We start from the raw sequence: 25,442 nt of genomic DNA, 5'->3' as shown, positions 1-25,442 counted from the left end.
CGAAATAATTACGTCGATATCTCCAAGGTCAAGGTCACACTTTGAGTTCAAAGGTCAAAAATGGCCATAAATGAGCTTGTCCTGGCCATAACTATGTCATTCATTGTGAGATTTTAAAATCATTTGGCACATTTGTTCACCAGCATGGGACGGTGTGTCGCACGAAAGAATCACGTCAATATCTCCAATGTCAAGGTCGCCACGACTAAAAATAGATTTTTTTTAAAAACAAACTTACAAAGGGGGTTAATTTTGTTTGTTCATTTCAAAAGTTCAGTTAGAGTTTTCTCCCTTTATCAGATTTTTTTTTCACAATGAAAACCTGGTTTTGTGACAATTTTGTCCCTTGTTGGTATTTATTTGAAGAAAAAAAACTCGAATGTTTTGTTTATTATTATTTAATAACTGGGTACATTCTTTTGTTAAATGCACAGCTATTGAAACTAATCTGAATCTGGCTGTTAAAAATTATACTTGGTAAAATTTAATTAATGCAATTTTATTTCATAAAAATACTACTTCAGTATGGAACGAAATGGTACTGGACCATGTGTTCATCTGTCATTTAACTGTTGAAAGAAATGTGTGCAATGCATAAAAACATTTTACCTTACACGTGCTAACAGTAACTGGTAAATTAATGTTCTTTATTTATACTTTGCTTGGTTTGTCCATTATGATGTGTGTTGAATGATGTAACGTCTCATTTTGTGGTAAATGTTTAAAAATTTGCAGCTCATACTTAAGGTAAAAAAAATTAAGAACTTCACTGATAAGTTGATTTCAAGAGAAGATCAATTATCACAACAACTATAGTTATTTTGAAGAAAAATTCAGTGTACAAAAATGTGTGCAACTGTGTTTTGCTTCCGACTGTCTGATTAATGCATGCAGAGTCATCCTGAATTTGTCACTGTTGAAATAGTTGGATTTTGTATACTGAGCAGTTTCATGATATTTTTATTGTATGTATTCGGTAGATATGTTCAAGTGATTGATTATGATACATAAAGATGGATATTATATTTCAGATAAATGAGTTTTATTGTAAATATGCTTAATTAGATAAGCCAAAATACAAATTGTGTTATTTACAGTTTTCAGTATAAGTTTCACTGTTAAATAAACTAAAACTGTTATAAACAAAGTCATACCCGTGTGTTATTGCTGACTAAACAAATTGTAGCAAGTCTTGTAGAATTTAGATTAAGAAAAAGTTCTTTTAACATTGAAAATGTTGTTAGAAAGATGCAAAAACTAAGCTGTAGCTGGTCATACTTCAAAGATATGTTTATATTGCTTGCACTCAGAATTATTTTATTTCACTCAAATAAATTTATCCATCGATTTTCGGTGAAGGGACTTTGGTACAAACTATTTTGAAAAGAAGTGCTTTCTTTATCACATTTATTGAAAGGCATCATTTTATGTAATTCTGTTATTGTCGTTATTATAGTTGAGTAAACAGTTAGTTAATTACAAAGACAGTTGATTTTAATACATAATTGACTATTCCCTATAAATATTGCGTTTGGAAGGTTGCTGGTTATATTACTCATCAATTCTACTTATAATTTTACCATGAATGTTGTATTACTACTGTAAACTAAATATTCTGAGATTAAAACATCTTTAATTGACTGGTGCTGGGTTTAATCATAAACTCTTTTAGTGTTTCTGCTGTTGATAGTATTACTTTTTAATGTCAATGTGTAAAACATTGATTCTGCCATACCGTAACGTCACTGTGTTTATACAAATGCATCCATCAGAATAGCTTAAAAAAGTAAGATTCATTGATTCCTATCCTGTGTTTTGAGTTGGTTTTGTTGTTGTTGCTTATTTTTCATATTTTCAAAACTCATTTTTAGCTCGACTATTCATGAATAGTCCAAGCTATAATACTCACCAAAAATGTGTGCGTCACAACATGTGTACTGTTTAGGTAAAGGTAAATTTCAATATCTCCATACACAGTTATTCATTTGAAACATGTTTTTGTGTTATGTTTTGAGGTCACTTACCAAGTTTCATTATTTTGACTTACAATGTCCTGTATTGTACCTAGAAATTCTAGATGATTGAGAGCAACTACTCAATATATCAGTATCTGTCACAGATATTGAACTTAAACATTAGATTTGTGTTCTGGGTCTTACTGTTTTTTTGCAGATTTATGCCCTATTTCGTACTTACAAAAAGTATGGTAACGTTTGCGTGTAAGATTAAAGTTTGGTTTAGGTTTTGATTTCTTGTTTTAATGTATACATTTTCAGCTTTATGTACAAAAACATATACAAAATAGATACTTCAGATATTCATCTTCAAATATGTCATCTTTATGGTAATATTATCATTGGCTGATATACAATATAAATGTTACTCTCAAATTTGAAGAAAGGTCCAGGAGGCTGTCTTGGGATAGCTCTTGTCATTATGCCAATGAAAGGTCTCGACATTTACTAACCAAATTAATGTGCAATTTTTACAGCCATTGCAGGGTTCTAGACAAACTTGTTGACTGCAGTTGTCTAATTTTGTTCCTACAATACTTTTGGTATTAAGGGAGTTTTATCACACAATCAGCTCCCATATAACTTAAGTGGTCAAAGACTATTGGTCTCCTGCTTGTTTTATGTCCCTGTAATAATTGTCTATAATAATATTATTTGGGCCCTCACAATTGATTTAAGTGCTTGAATCTAGTCCTTCACTTTCAAACAGTGACTTTCTAATAGCTACCCGATTCTTTGTTTCTTAATGTATATACCTTAAAATATATAATCATATTGGATTTTTTTCTGAAAGCAGTATATGTGACTTTCTATTTTATTATTGATTATTTTGAACTTCATTGTTATGTTTTTGCCAAAAAGTTTGATGCAAAGAGATTGCAGATAACTGAATGTGTCTTGTTAAAATAATGTGTACTTGATGTAAAGTGCAAGGCAAACTACACAAGTGCAAGGCATACTACACGTGTACATTTCTGAGTAGAAAATTCTGAATCCACTTATTGCAATAAACAAAAATCTGTGGCATCAGAAGGATTATCTGAGTTAAATATGCCTTCTATCTGTTTTAACACCCACCTCCAGACATATGAAAAAGATATTCCAGAAAGTGTATCTTATTAACTCCTTTCAGACCAAAATACAAAAAAATGCATCATTATCAGTGAACAGAAATTATAATTTGGTTTCACATAATTAGTGTCTGTACCTGCTTCAGCTGCTGATTCCTTTGCAGTAAATCTATCATATTTTGTTTGTATCATTTAACTTAATGCGTCAAGACTATCTATTTCATTTGCACATGGCATGTTTGAATTTTTACAAACGCCAATACATTTCTTACAAACAAAATAGTTTTCAGTGAAATAAACATCATTTGATTTCCATACTATTGATTCTTTTTAAATTAAAGTATGTTAAAGTTTTTTTGCTGGAATGGATTTATAACATACTGATTCCTAGCATCTGATATTTCATTCATTTAAAAAAATGGTGCCCTGTTTCTATATGTTGTGTGTGTGGTTGCATTTGTAATTTAACTGATGTTGATCCTGTGTGTTTTCTGATATATCTAGACTGTTGCTATGAGAACATGATTTTATGTTATTGCATGAGTTTATGTAAGCTTACTATACAAATAAAATGCATTTACAGTGATTGGTATGTGTTGTTTATGCTGATATGTTTGTCCCCCACCGGTTTCACGGGAGGAGACTTCTGGTTTTCGATCTGTGAGTCAGTCTGTCACACTTTTCTGGATCCTGCGATAACTTAAAAAGTTCTTAATATTTTTTCATGAAACTTGAAACATGGATAGATGGCAATATGGACATTATGCAAGTCATTTCATTTTTTTCCTACGTCAAAAATGCTATGACAACATACATATATATATATATATATATATATATATATATATACTGACAATGGTGGAGCCGGTAGGGGACATGTATTGCTTGGCAATCGTTTTGTTTACCTCTGGTATCTATCGCTTAAAAAGCAAATGATTATGTTTCTTTAAATTTCAGGAATGGGAGAAGTATTTCTCAAATTTAAACATGAGGTTCACCAGGAATTCGTATGAAATGCACTCGTACGTGCATTCAATTGGTTCTTCTAAAAGATCTACCGGTAAATACAATACAAAAAGGGTTAAAATCAAAGTAGTAATATGGTTGTATGTTTTAAACACATCATTTATACCAGTAAACAATATTTTCTACACAACATAACAATTATGTAGGACTTGCATATAACCATCAACACAACATGTACAGCCCTGTAACAACAATTTAATTGATTTGACATGAATTGAAATGTGAAAAAAAATAATCTGAAGTCATTGCAAAGTCATAACAAGCATTTAGAAGTCATATTTAGGTTTAAAAAAGTATTGAACATTTTTCCTCAGGCTTCACTTTTGACCTTCAAGTATTGCCATATCACCATAAGGAGTATAACACTGTAGACCTATAAACATTCTCAATCTAACATGGTTAGCATTCAGGAATTGTATAGCATTTAAATACTACAAGAAGTCACTAATTTGATGTTTGAACACAAATTATGACCTTGACCTTGAAGGTGGTTCCCAGCTTCTTGTGTTGTCCATCATACATATGAGTCTGTCTCGTTCTGGGAAAACTGGGCTTAATGCATGTGCATAAAGTGTCATCCTAGATTAGCTAGTGCAGCCCAAAAAGGCTATTCATGGACGACACTTTCTGCCAAAACTGGATATTGTAAGAGACCTTTAAACGCAAAATTTCATACAGCAGAAAGAGTTGTCGCATATAACCGTATGAGAACTGCACAAGCTTATCTGGAACAAAATTGTATGTACAGTACATTCATTAAGCCTCTTTTTCCCATATTAGGCTTATATGATATTGGTTTATATTTGGGAATCCTTCAATGTACGAGTGCAGACAATCAATAGAAGAGATGATCCAATATATATAGCGTTGTAAACTCTGCAATAGTTAGACACTTTCGCAATGCACTTGTAGTGGACATTTTGATTTATATGTAAGTCATATCATATAATAAAACTGATGACATATTTGAAGTTAAATTGTTTAAATAGTCACTGTGGTACATGGGTGGTGGTGTGGGATGGGGTTCACAAAAGCAAATATTTTTTCTTCTAGTCATTAGAACGCTTGACCATAAAGATAACGGAATATGGACATTTAAAATGACGACAATCTTTCAGAACGGAACAAAACACTTACTGATAAAATATGCATGAAATGAATATCAAATTAATTCACATGCGTTTCGCATGATATAAGACAGACTTTCAACAAAATGTATATGGATATTTTTTTTAACAAGAGACTATAAATAGTATTACACATGCTAACAAAAAGCGTGAAAATATATACATTTTTAAACAGTTGTTTTAAGTTCCACAAAAAATGGTAACAGTTTTTAGTAACATGACGTTCCATAATAATCCTAAAGACATTTGCGAAGGTTGACATAGTTGTACTCACAGAGGTATGACTTTCAGATGTAGTTAAATATTTTCTCGCACACAAATCTTACTCTGCATTTTTAATTCTGTCAAAAGCAATTCAAAGTTATAGGCCTTGGTACGTTGTTTAGCATAACTTTAACCTTATTTAAGTATACAAAGGGGCATAATTCTGCAAAAAGTTTAGATGCAGTTATATGTCTTGATCTATTTTACTCAATATATTCAGTAGGGACAGAGATGTGTACTGTTGAACACCAAACTAGTTTTGCTTCGTTACGAATGAAAATGAAATGCACATAAATATTCTACATGTAACGCATTAATAGTAGTATGTAACCCCATTTGCGATTTTTACAAACATATTTAAAAGTAAAATGGCAGCTTCAACAGATTTAGTTGCCGCAAAGAAAAATTTGGCAGAAGTTTTAGGCGATGACATGAAGAGGTTTTGTGTTGAGACATTGTTTTATTTTTTATTTTTTTTAAACTATCATAATGTAGTTTTAAATTAAATGCATTTTATATTTAAATTTGTGATTTCAATTATTTATTAAGAAGAATGGTATTCGGATGTTGTCGAAATTCACTTACAAAAAAACTATTGTTTATTGTTAATGTAGATACCACGATTGATAGATTCACTATATTATATTGTTTTCACCTTTTGACTTTTGAAAAATCTTATAGTGTTATTCTTTTGACCGTTTTACATTTGTGTCCATGGTCATAACAAGGGTTCCGCTGTCGATCGCCATTGGCGCCAAATGGCGCTAATTTTTTTAAGTGGCTCCAATTTTTTTAAAGTGGCGAATTAAAAAAAATCGGTAAAATCCTATCCGAAAATGTACTGCGAGTCGAAAAGCACGCGACCGAGCATAAGCGGCCAGCGTTTGTCAGTTGTAAATATTGATTTACGACGATGTAAGCGACCTACAGTGTAGAGTGCACTGAAATCACGGAAGCGTGAAAGTGTTACAGTCGGTGTTTTTACTGCAAGTCAAGTTTTATGGGGGTTATTATCGAATTAACGGTTCTTTTATGATAAAGAACACTCAATTATGTAACACTTAGGACAAACTGGCACAAAGATCAATGATTATTACGATATATACGGCGGCTACTCTTTAATCAATACCATGGTAAGTGTATTGTTATTTACACATTAGTTAATTAGATTGTTCATATTTTTCACAGTTTATGTTGATGGCTTTCGTATAAATGTGTGTACAAATTACTGTTAATTTAAATTGAGATGTTTGTGGTTCAGATGTGTATCATTTTTTTCCCTTTCAGTTTATGTGCATCATATTAGCCAAATGACCAAATGTAACTGTTAAACAATTAAATTTAGATGTTTTATTTTCTGAAATGTAACTGATAAACAATTAAATTGAGAGGCTTTATTTACTGATGTTTGAATTTTTTCCCTTCCAGATGATGTACATTTGTGTGATTGTATGTTTAAATAAATTTTTATAAAAAATGTATGCAGCATACTGTTCCATTGATGTTAACATTATTAGATAAGTTTGGTTATATGTGATTGTTTATCATGTGCAAGCCAATGTTTTTATTTATAAATAAAGCTTATTAAGACTTATGAAGTTACTTATTATTATTTATGTATTTGCATACAAAAGTAATAATATAGTCAATGACATTGATGTTGTAAGGTTTCTTAGACGATTGTCATAATTAATAAGGTCGGAATAACTGACAGTTTCGCGCCGCGAAAAAGTGGCGACAACTTTTTTTGGGCCAGTGGAACCCCTGCATAATAACAACTTGAAGTCTAATTGAGTTCTTTATCCTGTTAAGGTTCATGTTCAGTGCCAAAATGACCCCACATAGAATAAAATGAAAAATATAAAAATGATCAGTATTCCCAAAATAAATAAATGAAATTTACATATGGTTTCAATAATTACATATTTTTTCGATCTATATTAATACATTTTCCAAAAACAACACTCACAAATCTTAGTAATTATGTCATTATTAGCAAAAATATTCCAATGTATGGCAAATTAGCAAAATTCATTAAAAAAAACACGCATGAACGAAATAAAACCACCAACAGTATACCGTAAAAACGCAGTCATAACTCTACCCGGCTCATAAGTCGGGGGGTATACTTTGGTACCAAAATTGGAGTATTGAGTATGTTAGCTTCATAAGTCGAGTCAGAAATTTTCTGTTTACGAATTTCATAAACGTTCAAGTCCATCTCCATAGCGTCATACGGACTGATCCGCACAACACGCCGTTTCTGTTTGTTAGGTCCACTCACAATTGTGTCCTTATTCTTACGCCAATCATGCACTAGTTTCTCACTTATACTAAACTCACGTTCAGCAGCACTGTTGTTATTTAAATTCTCAGAAAACTCTTTCACACGTATTTTAAATGCATTGTCATAAGCCTGGCGTTTGCGTTTGCCAGGCATTTTCAAAGATTTATCGTAAGTCCAGTTGTGTTTTTGTTTATCTAATTAATAAATGGTTGCACTCAATAATCCACGCTAGTAATTATCCACAAACTATTTTCCGCTTTTAATCCGATGAAACAATATTATCACTGTAATCCAATCTTTGTACTTTTAATCTGACTGTCAAAACCATTGATTAGTGTCTCGGTAAAACGTGTTTTTATAACAATGATTGACATATGGCTTCTTGACAGGAAACGGCTTTCCTTTGATGACGTCAAACTGTCGATTCACACATATTGCGAATTTTCGCGAGACTTTAAATGATATCCTTGATCCTTTGTTTACATGAACAGAAAAAAAAAACACCTGCTTACATGAAGACTTTGGATTAAATCATCAAAATATAAACAAGAGTAATTGCAAACTGTGATTATATTAATTGGTAAGTATCAGTAAAAATACGACGTTTTGTTAGTCGTAAATCAACAATTTTTTTTATACAACAACAACAACTATTGCCGCGGGGATCAATCTTCGTCGAATTTCATTATTTTTTCATGTAATTTCATTATTTTTTTCATGGACCACCTCATAAGTCGATACCGTTTTTTTAATCAAATTTTGGAGGTAAAAAATCTCGACTTATGACTGCGTTTTTACGGTAGGCCAGTTATATTTAAGATACTTCTTCCATTGAATTGCGTCAATAAAGCCCTACAACTACACTATGCGTCAGTGATTTTTTTTGCTCAAAATTACCGCCGATTTTTGGCTGCTTCCCTATCTCAAAATTCCACGTTTATTCCCAAACATCTGACAAAATTTCCCAAAAAATGCCCAATTTCCCCCCCCCCCCCCCCCAAATTTTCCCATGCCATGGCCTAAAAAATTAGGGTAGGTAGGTAGGCAAATAATTTTATTTTTAAAAATAATTGAAATCAAATGTGCATATCATTTGACTGCAGACATTGAACAGCCTAGCAAATATACAATTTGGTTGACATTTTGCTTTACAATAGCATTTTTGTGGGTAAAAAACAATTTAATTATCACCTTTTAATTTCAAACGAAAATGGGCAGAAAGGTGTAACATCGTCGAAATAGAACTAATTATTTAATTATCATCATTTAATTCAGATCGGTAGTCGGGAGAAATGTGTAACGTGATCAGCTTAGAAATAATTTATTTTATTGTTACGCTTCTTTTGATTTGTTTATCTTTAAATAAATGTTTCCCATTGGCTGCTATATTGTTGGCAGACGACAAGATCAACTGTGAATTCCAAGTATACAGTGTCTGGGCATGGATGACCCAATATTATGAGTGAGCAAACTCAATGCTGATTGGCCAGTTACCACGTGCGCTTCAATAACAATACAAATAATATGCGGATAACGTAGAAAGTTTATTGAGCGTCGCCGAAAAATATGCTGTCTGATTTTTTTTCGAATTTTGGGCTCAAAAAAGATTAGGACCGGCTGCAAAAAATTAGGTAGGGTCGGGCCATCAGAAACAATTATTTTTTTTACGTCTAATTGATTTTTTTTTTAAATCCCAATTTGTCCAGACTCCTTTTCCCAAAATGGCTAGAAAACCCACTGAACATGCAAATAAAAACAATTAACTGTGTTGCTTATAATCATATTTACAATGCTTAATTTTTCCCTATTTCATGGTTTATTGCGCTAATTTTCCCAATTTCACTGTTTATCGCGCTTATTTTCCCAATTCAAATGGCACAGGCTGTAACAAATAAAAGCAAAAAAAATCACTGTGCATATTTCAAATGAACATGTCTATCCCATGAGTCGCTATTTATAGTTTTTGGAAAAAGTCTAAGTTTCCACGTGCATAGCATGAGATCAAGAGGAGTTATGATGTTATAAAATATATTTCATGAAAATATATCATTTTCAGATTATATCAATAACAATGACATATGAAATAAACAAATTCAATAGAATCTTGATACATTTGAGTCTCCTCCCAATTTAATTTCATCTGTCGTCCATCTTGGTCAGCAATTTGTATGTATATACGAATTTGTTAAATATTGCTTACATATGACATTTACTCGATTACATAACTTTCAATAACCTCATCAACAAATAAATTAATTATAAATATTTTAGAAAGAAATGGATTGGTAATAATGTATAAATGATCGAATTTCAAAAGAAAAATTTTCCAAATAAACTTCTTGCAAATAACGCTAGCTGAACAAGTTAACATGACTAGACAATAACACATGCTTTTTGAACGATGACAAGGTTTTTATAGAAAAGAAAATGTTCAATTGGTTTAATATGTACGTGTGCCCAACATTGATATAATTCATTGTTCCGATCCCACAAATATTATGCCTAGATCGTTAATTGAAATAGTGTTATAATGTAGACTTCCTTGAAACCAGATGTTTTTATGCCCCACAAATTTATCGACGTGTATGATGTTCGAGCAGTGACATACACATAGTCGTAATTTGTTTTAAGGTAGCCAATTAGTCGTCTTTCCGAGTCCTATATATTTCAATTGAACATTCAACGTGTTTGCCTTTTGGTAATATAGTTTATTTTTTGTCATTGTGTCATTTTGTGACTATACTGAGTGCTGTATTGCGTGTTAATCAGTAAATTTGAAAATGAAGGTTCACTGGAAAGTCCACCATATTAAAAGTAGTTTCCAATTTTTGTTGGTAATTTTTGACAGTTTTTGATGTTTTTCTTTTGCATATTTTAAGATTTTTGGTGTGTGTTGTGTTGACTTTTCATTTGTAGTACCTAAAATCAAGTGTATACAATAATTTGACCAAAGGAATTTGTTCAATTTACCTCAGTTTGTTATTTTGATAATTTCATGCATGGGTTGTATATTTCTTCAAAAGCAACATTTTGCATCATATTTTGTGTACATATCATTTACTGAAATGTTCTTCAAGTATTTACGAGCCTATTGACATATAGATTGAATTAATTGCCATAATTTTTATTGAAGTATTCCTATGTGAAGAATACGCCCTTTTACACTTTACATGAACCTTAATCTTGGTGATTGAAGTAAATTTTAGCTTAAAATGCCTACAGGATCCAAATACAGAAATTTTAAATCTCATAGAATATTATGTGTCATACTCCATTGCATCTTCAGGGCATATTCATGTTTTGTAATGTATTTTTGACAAATATCATTCATTTAAATTAAAAAAATTAATTGGACTCGAAGTGAAATAAATAGTATACAAAAACAGTTTTATTTGATCTTACCATTATCTTGAGAAACTATAAGGATCAATGTTCGTCAGTAGTATATAATCATCTGTTGTTAATTTCTTTCAGTTATCTGCATCACTTGAAGTCATGGTTTAGGATGAAGGTATTGTAGATCTATTATTATTTAATGATCACATAAAGAATATTGAATTTTTTATTGAGCTGTTGCTGCATTTCATTATTTATTAAAGTAATGGATTGCTTTTCTTTTTAAAAGATTGTTAAGGATGTAATACATTCTTATTTTTGTATTTAACCAAAACATGTTGATAAATCTTGCTTTTTGTGTGAAATGTGATGAGAGCTCATTTCAGGTGGACACACTAATTTCACCAAAATTATGACTGTCATGCAATTGATCCTGTTTTTAGCCAAGCTAATTATGCCCCCCTTTGAAGAAGAGGGGATATATTGTTTTTCACATGTCGGTCGGTTGGTCGGTCCGTCCGTCGGTCCGTCCACCGGATGGTTTCCGGATGATTACTCAAGAACGCTTAGGCAGTGCTCCAGATAACATGCGTAAAGGCGTAAAAACGAATTAATTTTCTTAAATAACGGTTTAGATTTGAAATGTTTGCGTAAAGTTACCCGTTGAAAAAATAAAGCACGAATTTGAAGTTTTCGAACATGCGTAAAAGTTCCAGTAGCAAATTATATACGGTAAACATTTCATCCCAATTCTCACTCGTTTAGGCGCTCAATAAAAACTCAAAGTCAATGTCACTCAAGCGTTTGCTGTGAGGAAAAGAGCCACACCTAAGAACAGTCGAATGGCAAAACAGTCTGTTCTCCTAGTATTGCAGGCGAGTCATTACTGCTAGTGTTCCTTTTTAATTACACTTATTGTAATGTTTATTCACAAGTAATATACTGTATACCTATTCAAAATGTCATTAAAATTAAATGTTAGATATAGTTTTTGATATGACTTTAACGGCGACCAACAGGCCATTATGACCTAAGCTGAAGTGTCAGTAAGCGTTTTACATGTACATAAAATATCAAAATGGCCGACCGAAGCGGTGTATCGAAGCGTGGAAGGCAAAAAAAGCCATTTCAGTGTCAAAAATCCACGCTGCATGCATTCTTTCAATTAGATTCTCATGAACCAAATACCCAAAGCATGGTTTCGTCAATAATTGATGAATGTATAAGCTCTTGCGTAAATGACTGAATCTAAAGCAGTTAAAAAAACAAAAGGAAAGCCAGGCTTTTCCAAGACTATAAACCAAAATTTTAAATTATTATGTGTCAAAAACCATGAATACACAATTATTTGGTAATATATTTTTGAAGAATCATTACATTTATAAATAGGGCATGAAATAAGAATTCATTTTTAAAATAGGGAGTAAATAAGAATTTAACCAAATTTTTATCTGGAGCTCTGCGCTTAGGCCTAGGATCATGAAACTTCATAGGTACATTGATCATGACTGGCAGATGACCCCTATTGATTTTCAGGTACCTAGGTCAAAGGTCAAGGTCACAGTGACTCGAAAAAGTAAAATGGTTTCCGGATGATAACTCAAGAATGCTTACGCCTAGGATCATGAAACTTCATAGGTACATTGATCATGACTGGCAGATGACCCCTATTGATTTTCAGGTCACTAGGTCAAAGGTCAAGGTCACAGTGACTTGAAACAGTAAAATGGTTTCTGGATGATAACTCAAGAATGCTTACGCCTAGGATCATGAAACTTCATAGGTACATTGATCATGACTGGCAGATGACCCCTATTGATTTTCAGGTCACTAGGTCAAAGGTCAAGGTCACAGTGACTCCAAATAGTAAAATGCTTTCCGGATGATAACTCAAGAATGCTTACGCCTAGGATCATGAAACTTCATAGGTACATTGATCATGACTGGCAGATGACCCCTAGTAATTTTCAGGTCACTAGGTCAAAAGATTTCAGGTCACTAGGTCAAAAAATTTCAGGTCACTAGGTCAAAGGTCAAGGTCACAGTGACTCGAAACAGTAAAATGGTTTCCTGATGATAACTCAAGAATAATTAGGCCTAGGATCATGAAACATAATAGGTACATTGATCATGACTGGCAGATGACCCCTATTGATTTGCAGGTCACTAGGTCAAAGGTCAAGGTCACGGTGACAAAAAACGTATTCACACAACGGCTGCCACTACAACTGACAGCCCATATGGGGGGCATGCATGTTTTACAAACAGCCCTTGTTTTTTTTGTGACTCTTAATTTTGGGGCAAATGGATTTTGCCCTTAATAAATAACTCTAAATTCTCCAACAGATCATTTTACAGTTCTATTTTGTCTATGTCTATGTTATACTGCTGACAATCGTTAACAATTATTATTAGCAGGCGCGTTGTCTGGAAACAGTGTTAGTATTTTTGTTATGTGCAGAATAAAATCAGGGTGTTAGGAAAGGATAAAAATTAGTCTAATATACAAGGATAAAAGATAAAAGCACAGCTATGATTTAGAATTTGAAGGTTGGAGGAAGCTGCTCAGCAAAGATGTTTAAGCTGGCGCTTGATTGTATTGAGATAGGTAAGCTGTTCCATAGACGAATGCTCGTAGGGAAGAAGGAATTTGCATGGAAATTCGTCTTAGAATAAGGTATCAGGAAGTTCAGGTTTCTGGTTGGTATTAGGTGGTTGTGGTCAACATGTACAAGGTTGTGAGTTGTAGATGAATGTGACTTCGCTTAGTTTGCGGCGTTGTTCAAGGGTTTGCCAATTTAGGGAGGTTATCATGTTGGACACACTACTGGTGTAGCTGTAATCTAGGTAGATGTATCTGGCAGCTGACCGTTGGGCCTGTTCTACCTTATAGATAAGGTACTGTTGCCAGGGATCCCAAATTGTTGAGCAGTATTCTAACTGGGGTCTTACATAAGTTTTGTATGCTCTTTCTTTTACTGCTTTATTTTTGGTTTTTATGTTGCGTTTAATGAATCTTAGGGTGTTGTTTGCTTTTGAGGTGATGTTGTTGATGTGTTTGGTCCAAGTAAGATTGTTTGTTATTGTTACGCCTTGATATTTTGCGGCGTCAGTTGTTTTGAGGTCTATACCGTGAAGTTTATATTGGTAGAGTATGGGCTTTCGTTTGCGAGAGATTCTAAGTACTTAGCACTTGTCTGGGTTGAATTCCATGGACCAATCTGACTCCCATTTTTCCAAGCAAATGAGGTCATTTTGTAGTGTATGAGCGTCAGTGGAGGATTTGATTGTGAGGTATAATATGGTGTCGTCTGCAAATAGTCTGGTTCTGCTTTTGATATTATCAGGAAGGTCATTTATATAGGATAGGAATAAGCAGGGCCCTAAGACTGACCCTTGGGGAACACCTGAGAGGACTGGGAGATTTTCAAAATTTTGACCTTCAACGACGACCTGTTGGGTTCAGGCTTGGAGAAACGAGTGGATCCATGAGGTAACCTGGTCATTTATGCCTAATCTTTTAAGTTTATGGATAAGTTTATGATGGTCCACCTTGTCAAATGCTTTGCTGAAGTCCATGACAACGACATCTGTTTGTTGACCATTTTCGAGACTGTCATAGACTTCCTGTGTGAAACCAATCAGTTGCATCTCACAGCTGTGTTTGGATCTAAAGCCATGTTGATTGGGGTTTAGGATGTCATTTCTGTCATAGAAGGACATGATGTTAGACGTGAGTATATGTTCCATTAATTTTGAGGCTATGCAGGTAAGTGAAATAGGGCGATAGCAGGATTACATTTTGGACCTTTCTTGAAGACTGGGGCTACTAATGCATGCTTCCAGTCTTCTGGGACAATACCTGTTTTAAGGGAAATCTGAAAGATATGGGTGAGGACAGGGGCTATTTCTCTGTGGAGTTCTTTCAGTAACCTTGGGGATAGTTGGTCTGGCCCTGAGGCTTTGCTCGGATTTAGGTCTTGAAGTAGCTTGTCTACACCGTCCTGAGTTATGTTGACTTGGGGCATGATTGGGCGATCAGGTGGAGTAAGGACTTGCTTGCAGGACTGGAGTAGACTCATTGGTTGGGGTCTGGAAAAAGCAGACTCAAATTGTTTATTGAGTATGTTGGCTTTGACTTTTGGGTCTGTGAACGTTTGGCCATTACTTTTTAAGGGGGCGATGCCACAGTTTTCAGTTTGGTTGGCCTTAATGAAGGAGTAGAATTTTTTGTTTCCTCCAGGTTGGGAGTCCTGAGAGAAGATGACAGTGTCTAGGTAGTTCCAGTAGGCAGTCCTGATTTCTTTTTGGACGAGACACCTTGTGTGCTTAAATTTATGTGCTAGTTTAGGGTTGCTGGGATTTGACCTTTTCATTCTTTTGTATAGTTGGTCGCGTTTCCTTATTAGTTTTATGATTTGGTGGTTGACCCATGGTAGATCACGACGCATTTTTGTTTGTTTGGTTGGGATGTGGATTGAGCTGAGGCGTGTGAGTTCGTCCTTAAATAGAGACCAAGCAGCATTTGGGTCAGAGTGGTTTGCTAATTGGAAAGAGCTCGAGAAGGTCTCAAAGTCTCTTTTGAGGTCATCCCACTTCGCTTTCCTAAAGCATTTGATGTTCCTAATTGGTTGAGTTGGGCGACCTCTGTTAACCTTGATTTCGTGGAATATGATGTCGTGATCTGAGGAGCTAAGGGGTGGTAACGTTGTGGTGCTGTGTACTTGGGCTGGCATATTTGTGAGGAATAGGTCTAAGGTATTGGAACCTCTAGTAAGGCAAGTAACCATTTGCTGTAAGTTGTAATTAACCAAGTTTTCTAGAAAGTTTGTGTAGAAGTTTCTGTATCTGCAGGTTTCTGTTGGTGCCTCTGATGACCAGTCGATGCTTGGCATGTTGAAGTCGCCAAGTATCCATATAGTGCTGTTTTGTGGGATCTGTTTAATGGATGCCCAAAGTTCATTGAGGGACTCCTCATCATTTTCATTTGGTTTGTAGAAGGAAGAGATGTAGATATCTCTTATACCTGTGATTGACAGTTTCGCCCAAACGGCATTATTATTTGTTTTTAGTTGGGGCTGTTCTTGGCTAGTGAGAAATCATTTGATTGCGATTAGGGTGCCTCCGCCTTTGCCTTCTGGCCTATCGTCATGATAAACTTGGTAATCGAGTTGGTCAGGGAAGATTTCAGAGGTGTTTATCTCTGGTTTTAACCAGGTTTCTGTTAGGCATAAGACATCTGGTTTTATTTGACTGATGACTTCTGATTTTTCCAGAAATCTTCCCAGTTGCGCTTGTCTGTTTACACTTTGATTATGCAACCGGATTAAGATAATAATATAACGAATGCCTCAAGGCAATGGACCATTACATGTGCGTTATTGGGTAAATAGCTATTTACACAGCTAATAGACAATTGTTCTACCATACAGCTTTAAGTGAAACTATCAGGCGTTGAATTTTACAAGCAAGTGCTATTATTCATTTAAACAATTGACTCTATATACATAACATATCCGATCGTCAATGCCTTATTTGCAGAAGTCTCTAAAATGTTGAACACCTCTTTATTTTGTCTCTAAATTTTTGAACGCCTGTATGTTTGGAATATTTTTTTATTTTTGGACACAAAAATTTAATAATTTATAAGTTTCTGGAAACAAAGATGTAATTACGGTATATTTATTGATTGTAACAAGTCCCATACACAAAGCAGCAAGAGAGTAAAGCATTTTATTGTTTTACTCTATTATTATAATTTCTGTTTATGGACCTTTGGATGCTAGTCCATACAATTTAAGATCCCAAAAATTAAAAGAGACTTGTGAAAAATTTCCATACTTTATTCTAGTCTGAGCTACAATGTAAGAGTTCATACTATTCTGAGCTGGGGGTTTATGCTACTCTGAGCTAAAAGTTTATGCTATTCTGAGCTTAAGGTTCATACTATTCCGAGCTAAGAGTTAATATTATTCAGAGCTAAGAGTTCATATTATTCTGAGCTAAGAGTTTATACTATTCTGTGCTGAGAGTTCATACTATTCTGTGCTTAGGGTTCATGCTATTCTGTGCTAAGAGTTCATTCTATTCTGAGCTAAGAGTTCATACTATTCTGAGCTAAGAGTTTATTCTATTCTGAGCTAAGAAATAATGCTATTTTGAGAAAAGGGTTCATACTATTCTGAGCTAAGGGTCATACTATTCTGAGCTAAGGGTCATACTATTCTGAGCTAAGGGTTTATACTATTCTGAGCTTAGAGTTTATTCTATTCTTAGCTTAGATTTCATTCTATTCTGAACTAAGAGTTCATGCTATTTTGAGCAAACGGTTTATACTGTTCTGAGCTAAGGGTCATACTATTCTGAGCTAAGGGTTCATACTATTCTGAGCTAAGAGTTTATTCTATTCTGAGCTAAGAGTTCATGCTATTTGTAGCAAAGGGTTCATACTATTCTGAGCTAAGGGTTCATACTATTGTGAGCTAAGAGTTTATACTATTCTGAGCTAAGAAATCATTATATTCTGAGCTTAGGGTTCATACTATTCTGAGCTAAGGGTTCATTCTATTTGGACCTAAGCCTTTGTAATTTTCTGTGCAGTTTTAACTATTCTGATGAAAGAGTTTGTACTATTTTACACTTAGAGTTTATACTATTCTGAGCTAAGAGTTAGTACTATTCTGATAAAGAGTCTGTACTATCAGCAGCGTGAATTCTCCTTCTTTCAGCTAATTTCCTCCCTTCCAATACAAACTTATTTTACAAATGATTATTAACTTTGCTGGATCTTTATACAAATGAAGAGTTGAGTTGAAAACTGTCAGGATGGAAGGGTATTTTCCTCTGCTGATTTGGGTCTTAAATCACACCCTTGTTCTATTCTAGACTAAGGGTTTATATTATTCTTATTTTACACTATTCTGAGTGTGTTTACTGTACTCTTTCAGATAGCCAAAGAGGAGTTTGACAAGGAGGCCAGAAAACTGCTCACATCTCAGACAGGTACTGTTGCTGCCAAAATTTCCGTTGTTATTTCTATGGCAAATTTTGGGTCAGTTTTTGCCCCAGGTTTATTGCTAACATGTATTTATCACAGTGCTCCAGATATTCATGTGAACTGTAAATTTAATGTATTTTCTGACAATTTTCCAGATAAAATGTAAACATTCTTCACTGGTACACCTTATTTATTTCTTCCACACTTAAAGCTAAGGTGGTAATTAATTGAGTCTCTTTATGGGAAAACTGGGCTGGATGCTTGTGCATTAAGTGTCATCCAAAATTAGCCTGTGCAGTCAGCACAGGCTAATGAGGTACAACACCGGTTTTATGGAAATGTTAGCTTTAACAAAGTCTCCTATAAAAAATCAGTCTAGACAGAAATTGTCATCCCTGATTAGCCTGTATGGGCTCACAGGCTAATCTGGGAAAACACTTTCCACACATGCATTTAACCCAGTTTTCTCAGAATGAATCAGTAACCTCTCTGGTAATTTTCAGTCCACCTCCACAATGAGTTTCTGTTGGCCATATTTTCAAAGTGCCACTCACTCAGTCTGGCTTCAGGTAATGTGCTTTTGATTTTAAATAGCTGTTTTTTTCCCCCACTTTTTGCTCAGCTGGTCATTGATTATTTGCTCATGTTTACTTTGATTAACGCTCAGTGTTGGTCTGTTTGGGCACATTATTAAGTATCAAACAAAGATTATGTTCAATTGTAGACTTTGCTTGCAAATCTAATTTATGGCAATAAATAATTTAAAACAGAATCTCTATTTTGTGTGCAAACAGATACAAATGAGCCGTGCTCTGTAAAAAGGGGTTTAATGAATGTGTGTAAAGTGTCGTCCCAGATGAGCTTGCGAAGACTGCACAAGCTTATCAGTGACGACACTTTCTGCTTTTATGATATCTTTTGTTTCAAGAAAGTCTCTTTTTAGCAAACATAAAGTTTTTTGCGGAAAGTGTTGTCCCTGATTAGCCTGTGTTGACTGCACAGGCTAATCTGAGATGACACTTTATGCACATGCATTAAACCCCTTTTTCACAGAACATGGCTCAAATGTGTTTTTCAGCACCCAAGTCCGAACCAGGGAGTAGCATTTCTTCCAAGCTGTTGAAGAGAGGAAAGGTCAAACGAAAACCTGCCACAGTCAGAAGTTCATTTCAGGTTTGTATTTATGGCTAATGGTTGATTGAAAGTTGAAACAGAAACCCACCACTATCAGAAGTTTGGAAGGTTTGTAACTATCGATGATTGAAAGTTCACAAGCTTGCTGTCATAAATAGGTCATTTCAGATTTGTTGCAATGTTGTGTATATGAAAAGTCAAATAATTGTGGTGAAAATGTTTCATTTCATTTTTGTTACCATATAGTGATGTTCATTCAATTTTCAAAGTACTTTAATTGCTTTGAGTAGCATTTGACCATATAAACAAACATTACTTATGTCTAACAGCTTTTCTGTTACTGCCAAAAATGTAACTGGTACATCATATTGCAAGAAAACATTCAAGATAGCTTAGAAAAGGTATGTGTTTCTAAAAAGAAGGGAAGGTAAAGCTATTCTTATTTTTGATGTTATGTTAACAATGTTGTCAGTTGACATAAGACAATTACAATATATTGTCCAATATCATTTATATTAAAAGAGTGCTCAGCTGACTATAGTAAGTGATAGCATATTTGCTTTTAAAATTCTCATCAATTGTGTGCTTTCTATACTGGCACATGTTTTAGTATTTCACATCAACTCAATCTGCTGACAGTTAATTATGTTTTGGCAAATTTTGTATCCATTTTTAGCAAAGATTTGTTCCTGTGAATCCAATGTCTTGTGCAGTGACGGCAACATACAAAGATGTGAAAGATTTAGGTAGGATTGCTGGGTATAACCAGGCATAGACACTGGTGGTAACCCATTTGCATGGGGCAAGGAAAGTTGATTTGAAAATTGTGTAGTACAGTGTATGTCCGGCAACTAGTTTTTTTATTTAAAGCTCGAAACAATTTTAAAGTAGTTAAAAAATCATGAAGGTTTAGGCTAATTAAAAGGGATAATGCATTGAATCATGACCGCAATTTCATATTGTCTGATTTTGTTTTGTTTAAAATAACTAAGTAAACTATTACATGTACTTGTTCTGGACTTCTTACTCTTTGGCTGGGTTGCCAAAGTACTAGACATAGTTGCCCATCTTGGCAACATACTGTTAACTGATTACTGATAACTAAAGCATGCTGTCTAGTGCTATGTAGATCTACTGGTATATTGATGGTGCAATAAGTGTAATCATTAATACACGCAACACCCAAGTTGTAATTATTAAGTAATTCTAACTTAAGTACTAAATAATGAACAATGTATAAAAGCTTGTACGGTAACAAACACCTTGGATTGAATTGTTATGCAAACATCAATTATTTTAAAAGGTTGCAAAACACTCAAAATTTCTGTGTTACATTTGTAATCAACAAGAGAATATCTCTTAACCCTTTCCACTCAGAAGCAAAGTAAAAATGGCTATGTGCAAACAGCACAGAACCAGAACAGCCTGCGAGTAACTCGCAGTCTGTTTAGGTTTTTATGCTGTTTGCTGCTCATCAGTATCTAAGGGTTGGAAATGAAGCCTTTAAAACTTGAATCTTGTAAGAAAGGTCTATAATTTAATTTGATTTTCTAAGAGACTTCAAAAATGTAAAAGTGCGTCTCTGAGTGGTAAAGGGCTACATGTAGGTTGATAGCCAAGTCAAAAATTTATTGCATAAACATTATACAATGTCAAAGCACATGCAGTCAAGTTTAAATAAATTGTTTGAAAGTAACATTGAATGTTGGAATATCAAATATTTCTTATGTAGCATGAACCAATGATTTTTTTCAAACATAAATAACTGATGTAAAAATGATTGCAGGAATCATTGTTAAGGTTTAAGAAGGCATTTTCTTTTTTTCATGGATTTCTTTGAAAATGATATTCTTTATGAAATTTTTGGCAACAAGGGGTTATGAACTTTTAAATAATGTTATCAATTTTCCTACCAAAAAATAGTTCCATGACTACGTATAAGGCTTATTAAGTGCCATTTTTCGGTGCAGAATTTGCTGGACGAGAAATGTGCCTGCCAGACATGTCCATGATGCAAGGGAGACTACTGGTGTGTGCCTGGGAAGCTGGCCTTACCAATGTGGAGGAAGCAGTTGCCTCCCTTGTCATGCAGTCTGTAGAGGTACACACTTCAATCATGAAGCTAGCATGTGAGCAAAGTGTGATACCAGATTAGCCTGTGCAGTCTGAATTTTATGCTGAAAGGAGGCAATCCAGTGATGGCAGAAGCCTAGTTTTCCCAGACAGAATGGAGAAGTAGACATCAGCCAATTTCTAGTGAGAGTCGTGGTTGATATACCTAGATAAAAGTTGTCAATTCGGGCTGCCAGAATGTAAGTTTGGTTGGTGATAATACTGGGCATGTGTGGTTTCTTTGAAGTACTCCTGTTTACTTTCCACAGCCCAATACCGCAAATAATGATCATTCTCAATCCGGTGTCCCATGTTTGATGCTACACAACTTTTATTTAAGGCCTCAGGAAATTATTGGTAATAGTAAAGATGCCGGATTTTGTTGTTTTTTTTTGGCTTTTAATCAAACATGATTTTGTTTGCAGGTTCAGTTAAAGAACATTATCACAGAGTTGATTTCAAGGCGGAACGGCTACAAGTTGCGCGAAGGTCATTGCAAGTTTGCCATGGGCGAACCCATCCCCAACCCTTACACACGGCACAGGCATCTACTGCGGGATAGAACACTTGAGAGGTTTGGATACTATTGAGAATCATCGTTCTTTTTGTGGATGAAAGTGTTATAATAATATATTGATGTCACCATCAGTAGGTTGTAGGTTCAAGTAATTTGTTTTTGTGTGAGACATTCATGTGATGGGCAGTGAAATTGGTGCTTCACTTACTATTTTGTCAAATGAGACAATTTTACAAAAGTGAGTTTTGACAACTTTTTATCTAATTTGTCACTAAAAAAACATGTTTTGCTCCTTCATGTTAACGCTTTGTGCGTGTGTTCAATATTTCAAACCACAGTCTACACATATATCTTCAATCATTGTTTGGAGCTACCAAGGCTTAATTATTCACTGGCTACAAAATGGCTTTGTGATGATAGAAATGGAAACAGTTTTAATATGAGCTCCACTGTGGGAAAATTATGCTTTATACATGTAGGTGAATTGTTGTCCCAAATTAGACAGTACATTCCACACAGGGTATTATGGGACGACACTTACAGTCAACATTGGATGTTTGTTTAAAAGAGACATCCTTTAGACTTAAATTCCATAACAGCGAAAAAGTGTCGTCCTTAATAAGCTTGTCTGGACTGCACAGGCTAATCTAAGACGACACTAAACACATGCATTAAGACCCGTTTTCCCATATAATGAAAAACATGGTTGTGAAAGTCCAATATTTTCCAGTGAGTCATAGTGAGTCTGCTGCTAATGTTGTAATTTCTCTGACAAATTTAAGCGAGGCTACGACAGTGAACAGTTTGGGTCATCACGTGCCAGCCAGACGGTTCCCGGAGGAAGTGAACGAGGGTTTCAGGGCCCAGACACTGGCTGCCTCCACCAGCGAGCCAGAACCACGATATCCCTCCACACTGTATAACCTCCTGGAAACATTACAGGTATGCATATATTTGAGTGTCGCTCTGTGAAAAAGGGGCTTAATGCAAGTGTTATAAGTGTCATCCCAGATTAGCCTGTGCACTCCGCACCAGCAAATCAGGGACAACACTTTTCTCCTCAACTGGATTTTGGCTTAACAAAACAAATAATTCCATGAGAGGGAAAAATATTGTCCCTGATTAGCCTGTGCAGACCGCAGAGTGCAATTATGATACTAGTATCAAAAGGTTTAGGATTTTTTTTTAGCCTGTGATACATTTTATGTCATGATAATAAAAAAATACGGCTGTATCAATTTAAAATAGTTTTGAATTATCATTTTGTTCCTTTGATAAATTTAGTTTTCTGTCAAAGTTTCTTTTTACTTTGTTTCAAAAACTGTTTCAATATTTATAGCATTGTAACTAGAAATTAAATGAACCCACAGGCTAATCAGGGATGTCACTTTCTGCCTTATTATTGCAATGAAGAGACTTCCTTAAAATGAAAAATACAATAGAAGCAGAAAGTGTTGTGCAGACTGCACAGGCTTATTTGGGACAACACTTTATGCACTTGCATTAAGGCCTGTTTCCCAGATTTCCAATCATTTCTTTCATATATTCCAGACCTACCCGAATCTCATCCCTAATCATGCAGTGTACGCCCCTGCTGTAGAGAGGATCATCCACAGGCTCTGGCATCCGAGTCACGAGGAGCTTGGACATTTTGAATCTACAGAAAACAACAACTTGCCAAAACAAGCCTCTGGGTCACCTGTGAGATAACAAGATTTTAACTCCTTTCTGAATAATTTTCAATGTGCCGAAATTCTTAAGAAATGAGGAGCTTTGACATTTGCAATCTTCAGAAAACTCAAACTCGCAAAAACAAGCTTCTGGGCACCCAGTCAGACAACGATAGAAGATTGTGCGTGTTTCATTGTGCTGTGACTGCGATTATTGTCAGCAGCATCTTTAAGCATGTGATGAGTTTGTGTAGAAATGCCAGTAGTTTTGATGTGTAAACTTGATGGATTTGTTTTGAAAAGACTAGAGGCTAGAGTTGAACCTATACAATATTTTTCAATCAACCATTGCTTTAGAAAGCAGTCTAATCAGGATGTCTTATCAAGCCGTATTTATTATAAAGGAGAACTGCAAAGTTTCTACCCCACTGGTAAGCCATTGGAACCAATATTATGTTGTGAACCCTTTCTGTATTAAAAAGTTTTGGGTACTATACATCTTTTGGAGCAAACAAAACCAAATGCATTCACTGTTGTTGTATTCGTTATAATAGCCAGTGCGCCATGTGCTATATACCCAGTAGCTGGAAGTTCAAACTGAACGATGAGCAGATAAACATAAATTATAAAAAAGTGCATTCAATTTGTTTCTATAGTAACAGCATTTGAAAATTATATAGGTTAAGTCTTACAGAAATGGTTGAAACTTGAAAACAGTATTTATGCTTTCCTCATTGTTCTGTGAGTGCCACATATTTAAGGATGGTGTTATTTTTTCACCTAAAGGCTGTTTCATCAAAGGGAGTCATTTTTTAGCGAGATTGTTTTTGGAGAAAACCCGAGCTATTGTCATAGCCAGCTCGTCGTCCGACGTCTGTCGTCCGACGTAGGTGTCGTGCTAAAACCTTAACCTTGGCCATAACTTTTAAATATTGAAGATAGCACCTGGATATTTGGCATGCATGTGTATCTCATGGAGCTGCACATTTTGAGTGGTAAAATTTCAAGATGAACATCATCCTTCAACTAGGTTGGCGCTAAGGAAAAATAATTAGTAGCCAAATTTGAGCACTACGATGACGACCCACATTATAACCTTATTTGCTCAATGAACGACATAATCATTATCACGAATCTACAGGTATCAATAATGACTGTATTAAACTATCAATGAAGTCGCATTTAGCATTTAAATACATTATTTGTTACGTGAAATCAAATAATTTAATGTTTTTATTTTTCATTTATATTTATTTTCATGCACTGGCATAAACGGTATACAATGTTAGAACTTTCAGATATGCCCTGGTCTTTGATTGGGTGGGTCTTGCGTAACTCCTATTTGCCCCCCCCCCCCCCCCCCCCCCTTCTCCCAATAATTTTTGCCGTAGTCTGGTGCTTCTTGATTCTTGAAAAATACATTTACTGCAATGTATTCTTGAATGGACATATTTTTCCATAGTTGCAATATATAATTTATTCAAACGTACCGGTAAATTTGTAAGTCTTAAATACTGCATGTACTGAGCGGCAAGGCTATATTTAGATACACATCTGCTGTTTTTAAAAAAGCATGCTTTGCATGCGTAGAACTTGGCATTGCAGACGACAGCAATAATTTCGCGCTCTTTCTTATACCACGGGTTCTACATGGCATACCGGTATTAATGCATAGTGAATAGTTATTATCACGTGGCTGTAGAAAAACGGTGTAAATCAGTTCTACAAATAGACATGATAAACTATACATGCACTGGATTTAATTTGTTACCGCATCAAATTATTAACGGTTTTGTTTGTCACAACTTACTCGCCGTAAGTAAATTTACACTGCTCACCAATTGCAATTAACTTCTCATAATTAATGATTGTTTACAGTACGGTAAA

General features: G+C 34.6%; 1 protein-coding gene across 1 annotated transcript; it reads left to right on the top strand.

The window, feature by feature from the left end:
- The first annotated feature begins 5,878 nt into the window (after positions 1 to 5,878).
- On the top strand, positions 5,879 to 24,575 carry LOC127878114 (transcriptional adapter 1-like). Its single transcript, XM_052424534.1, has 10 exons — positions 5,879 to 5,941; positions 11,264 to 11,300; positions 18,073 to 18,127; positions 18,626 to 18,691; positions 19,201 to 19,295; positions 19,933 to 20,002; positions 21,227 to 21,357; positions 21,794 to 21,942; positions 22,668 to 22,827; positions 23,437 to 24,575. Exons 1-10 carry the CDS (start codon positions 5,934 to 5,936, stop codon positions 23,593 to 23,595), a joined length of 930 nt encoding a protein of 309 aa, XP_052280494.1. The 5' UTR covers positions 5,879 to 5,933; the 3' UTR covers positions 23,596 to 24,575.
- Positions 24,576 to 25,442: the final 867 nt, after the last annotated feature.

The sequence above is a fragment of the Dreissena polymorpha genome, chromosome 4 (genome assembly GCF_020536995.1).
Source record: "Dreissena polymorpha isolate Duluth1 chromosome 4, UMN_Dpol_1.0, whole genome shotgun sequence".
In the NCBI taxonomy this organism is placed as follows: Eukaryota; Metazoa; Mollusca; class Bivalvia; order Myida; family Dreissenidae; genus Dreissena; species Dreissena polymorpha.
This window is presented reverse-complemented; position numbering and strand designations above follow the sequence as displayed.

Coding starts and splice junctions, on each gene's coding strand:
- LOC127878114 (XM_052424534.1), top strand. Junction 21,358..21,793: donor TTGTCATGCAGTCTGTAGAG/GTACACACTTCA, acceptor TTTTGTTTGCAG/GTTCAGTTAAAGAACATTAT. Junction 22,828..23,436: donor ACCTCCTGGAAACATTACAG/GTATGCATATAT, acceptor CATATATTCCAG/ACCTACCCGAATCTCATCCC.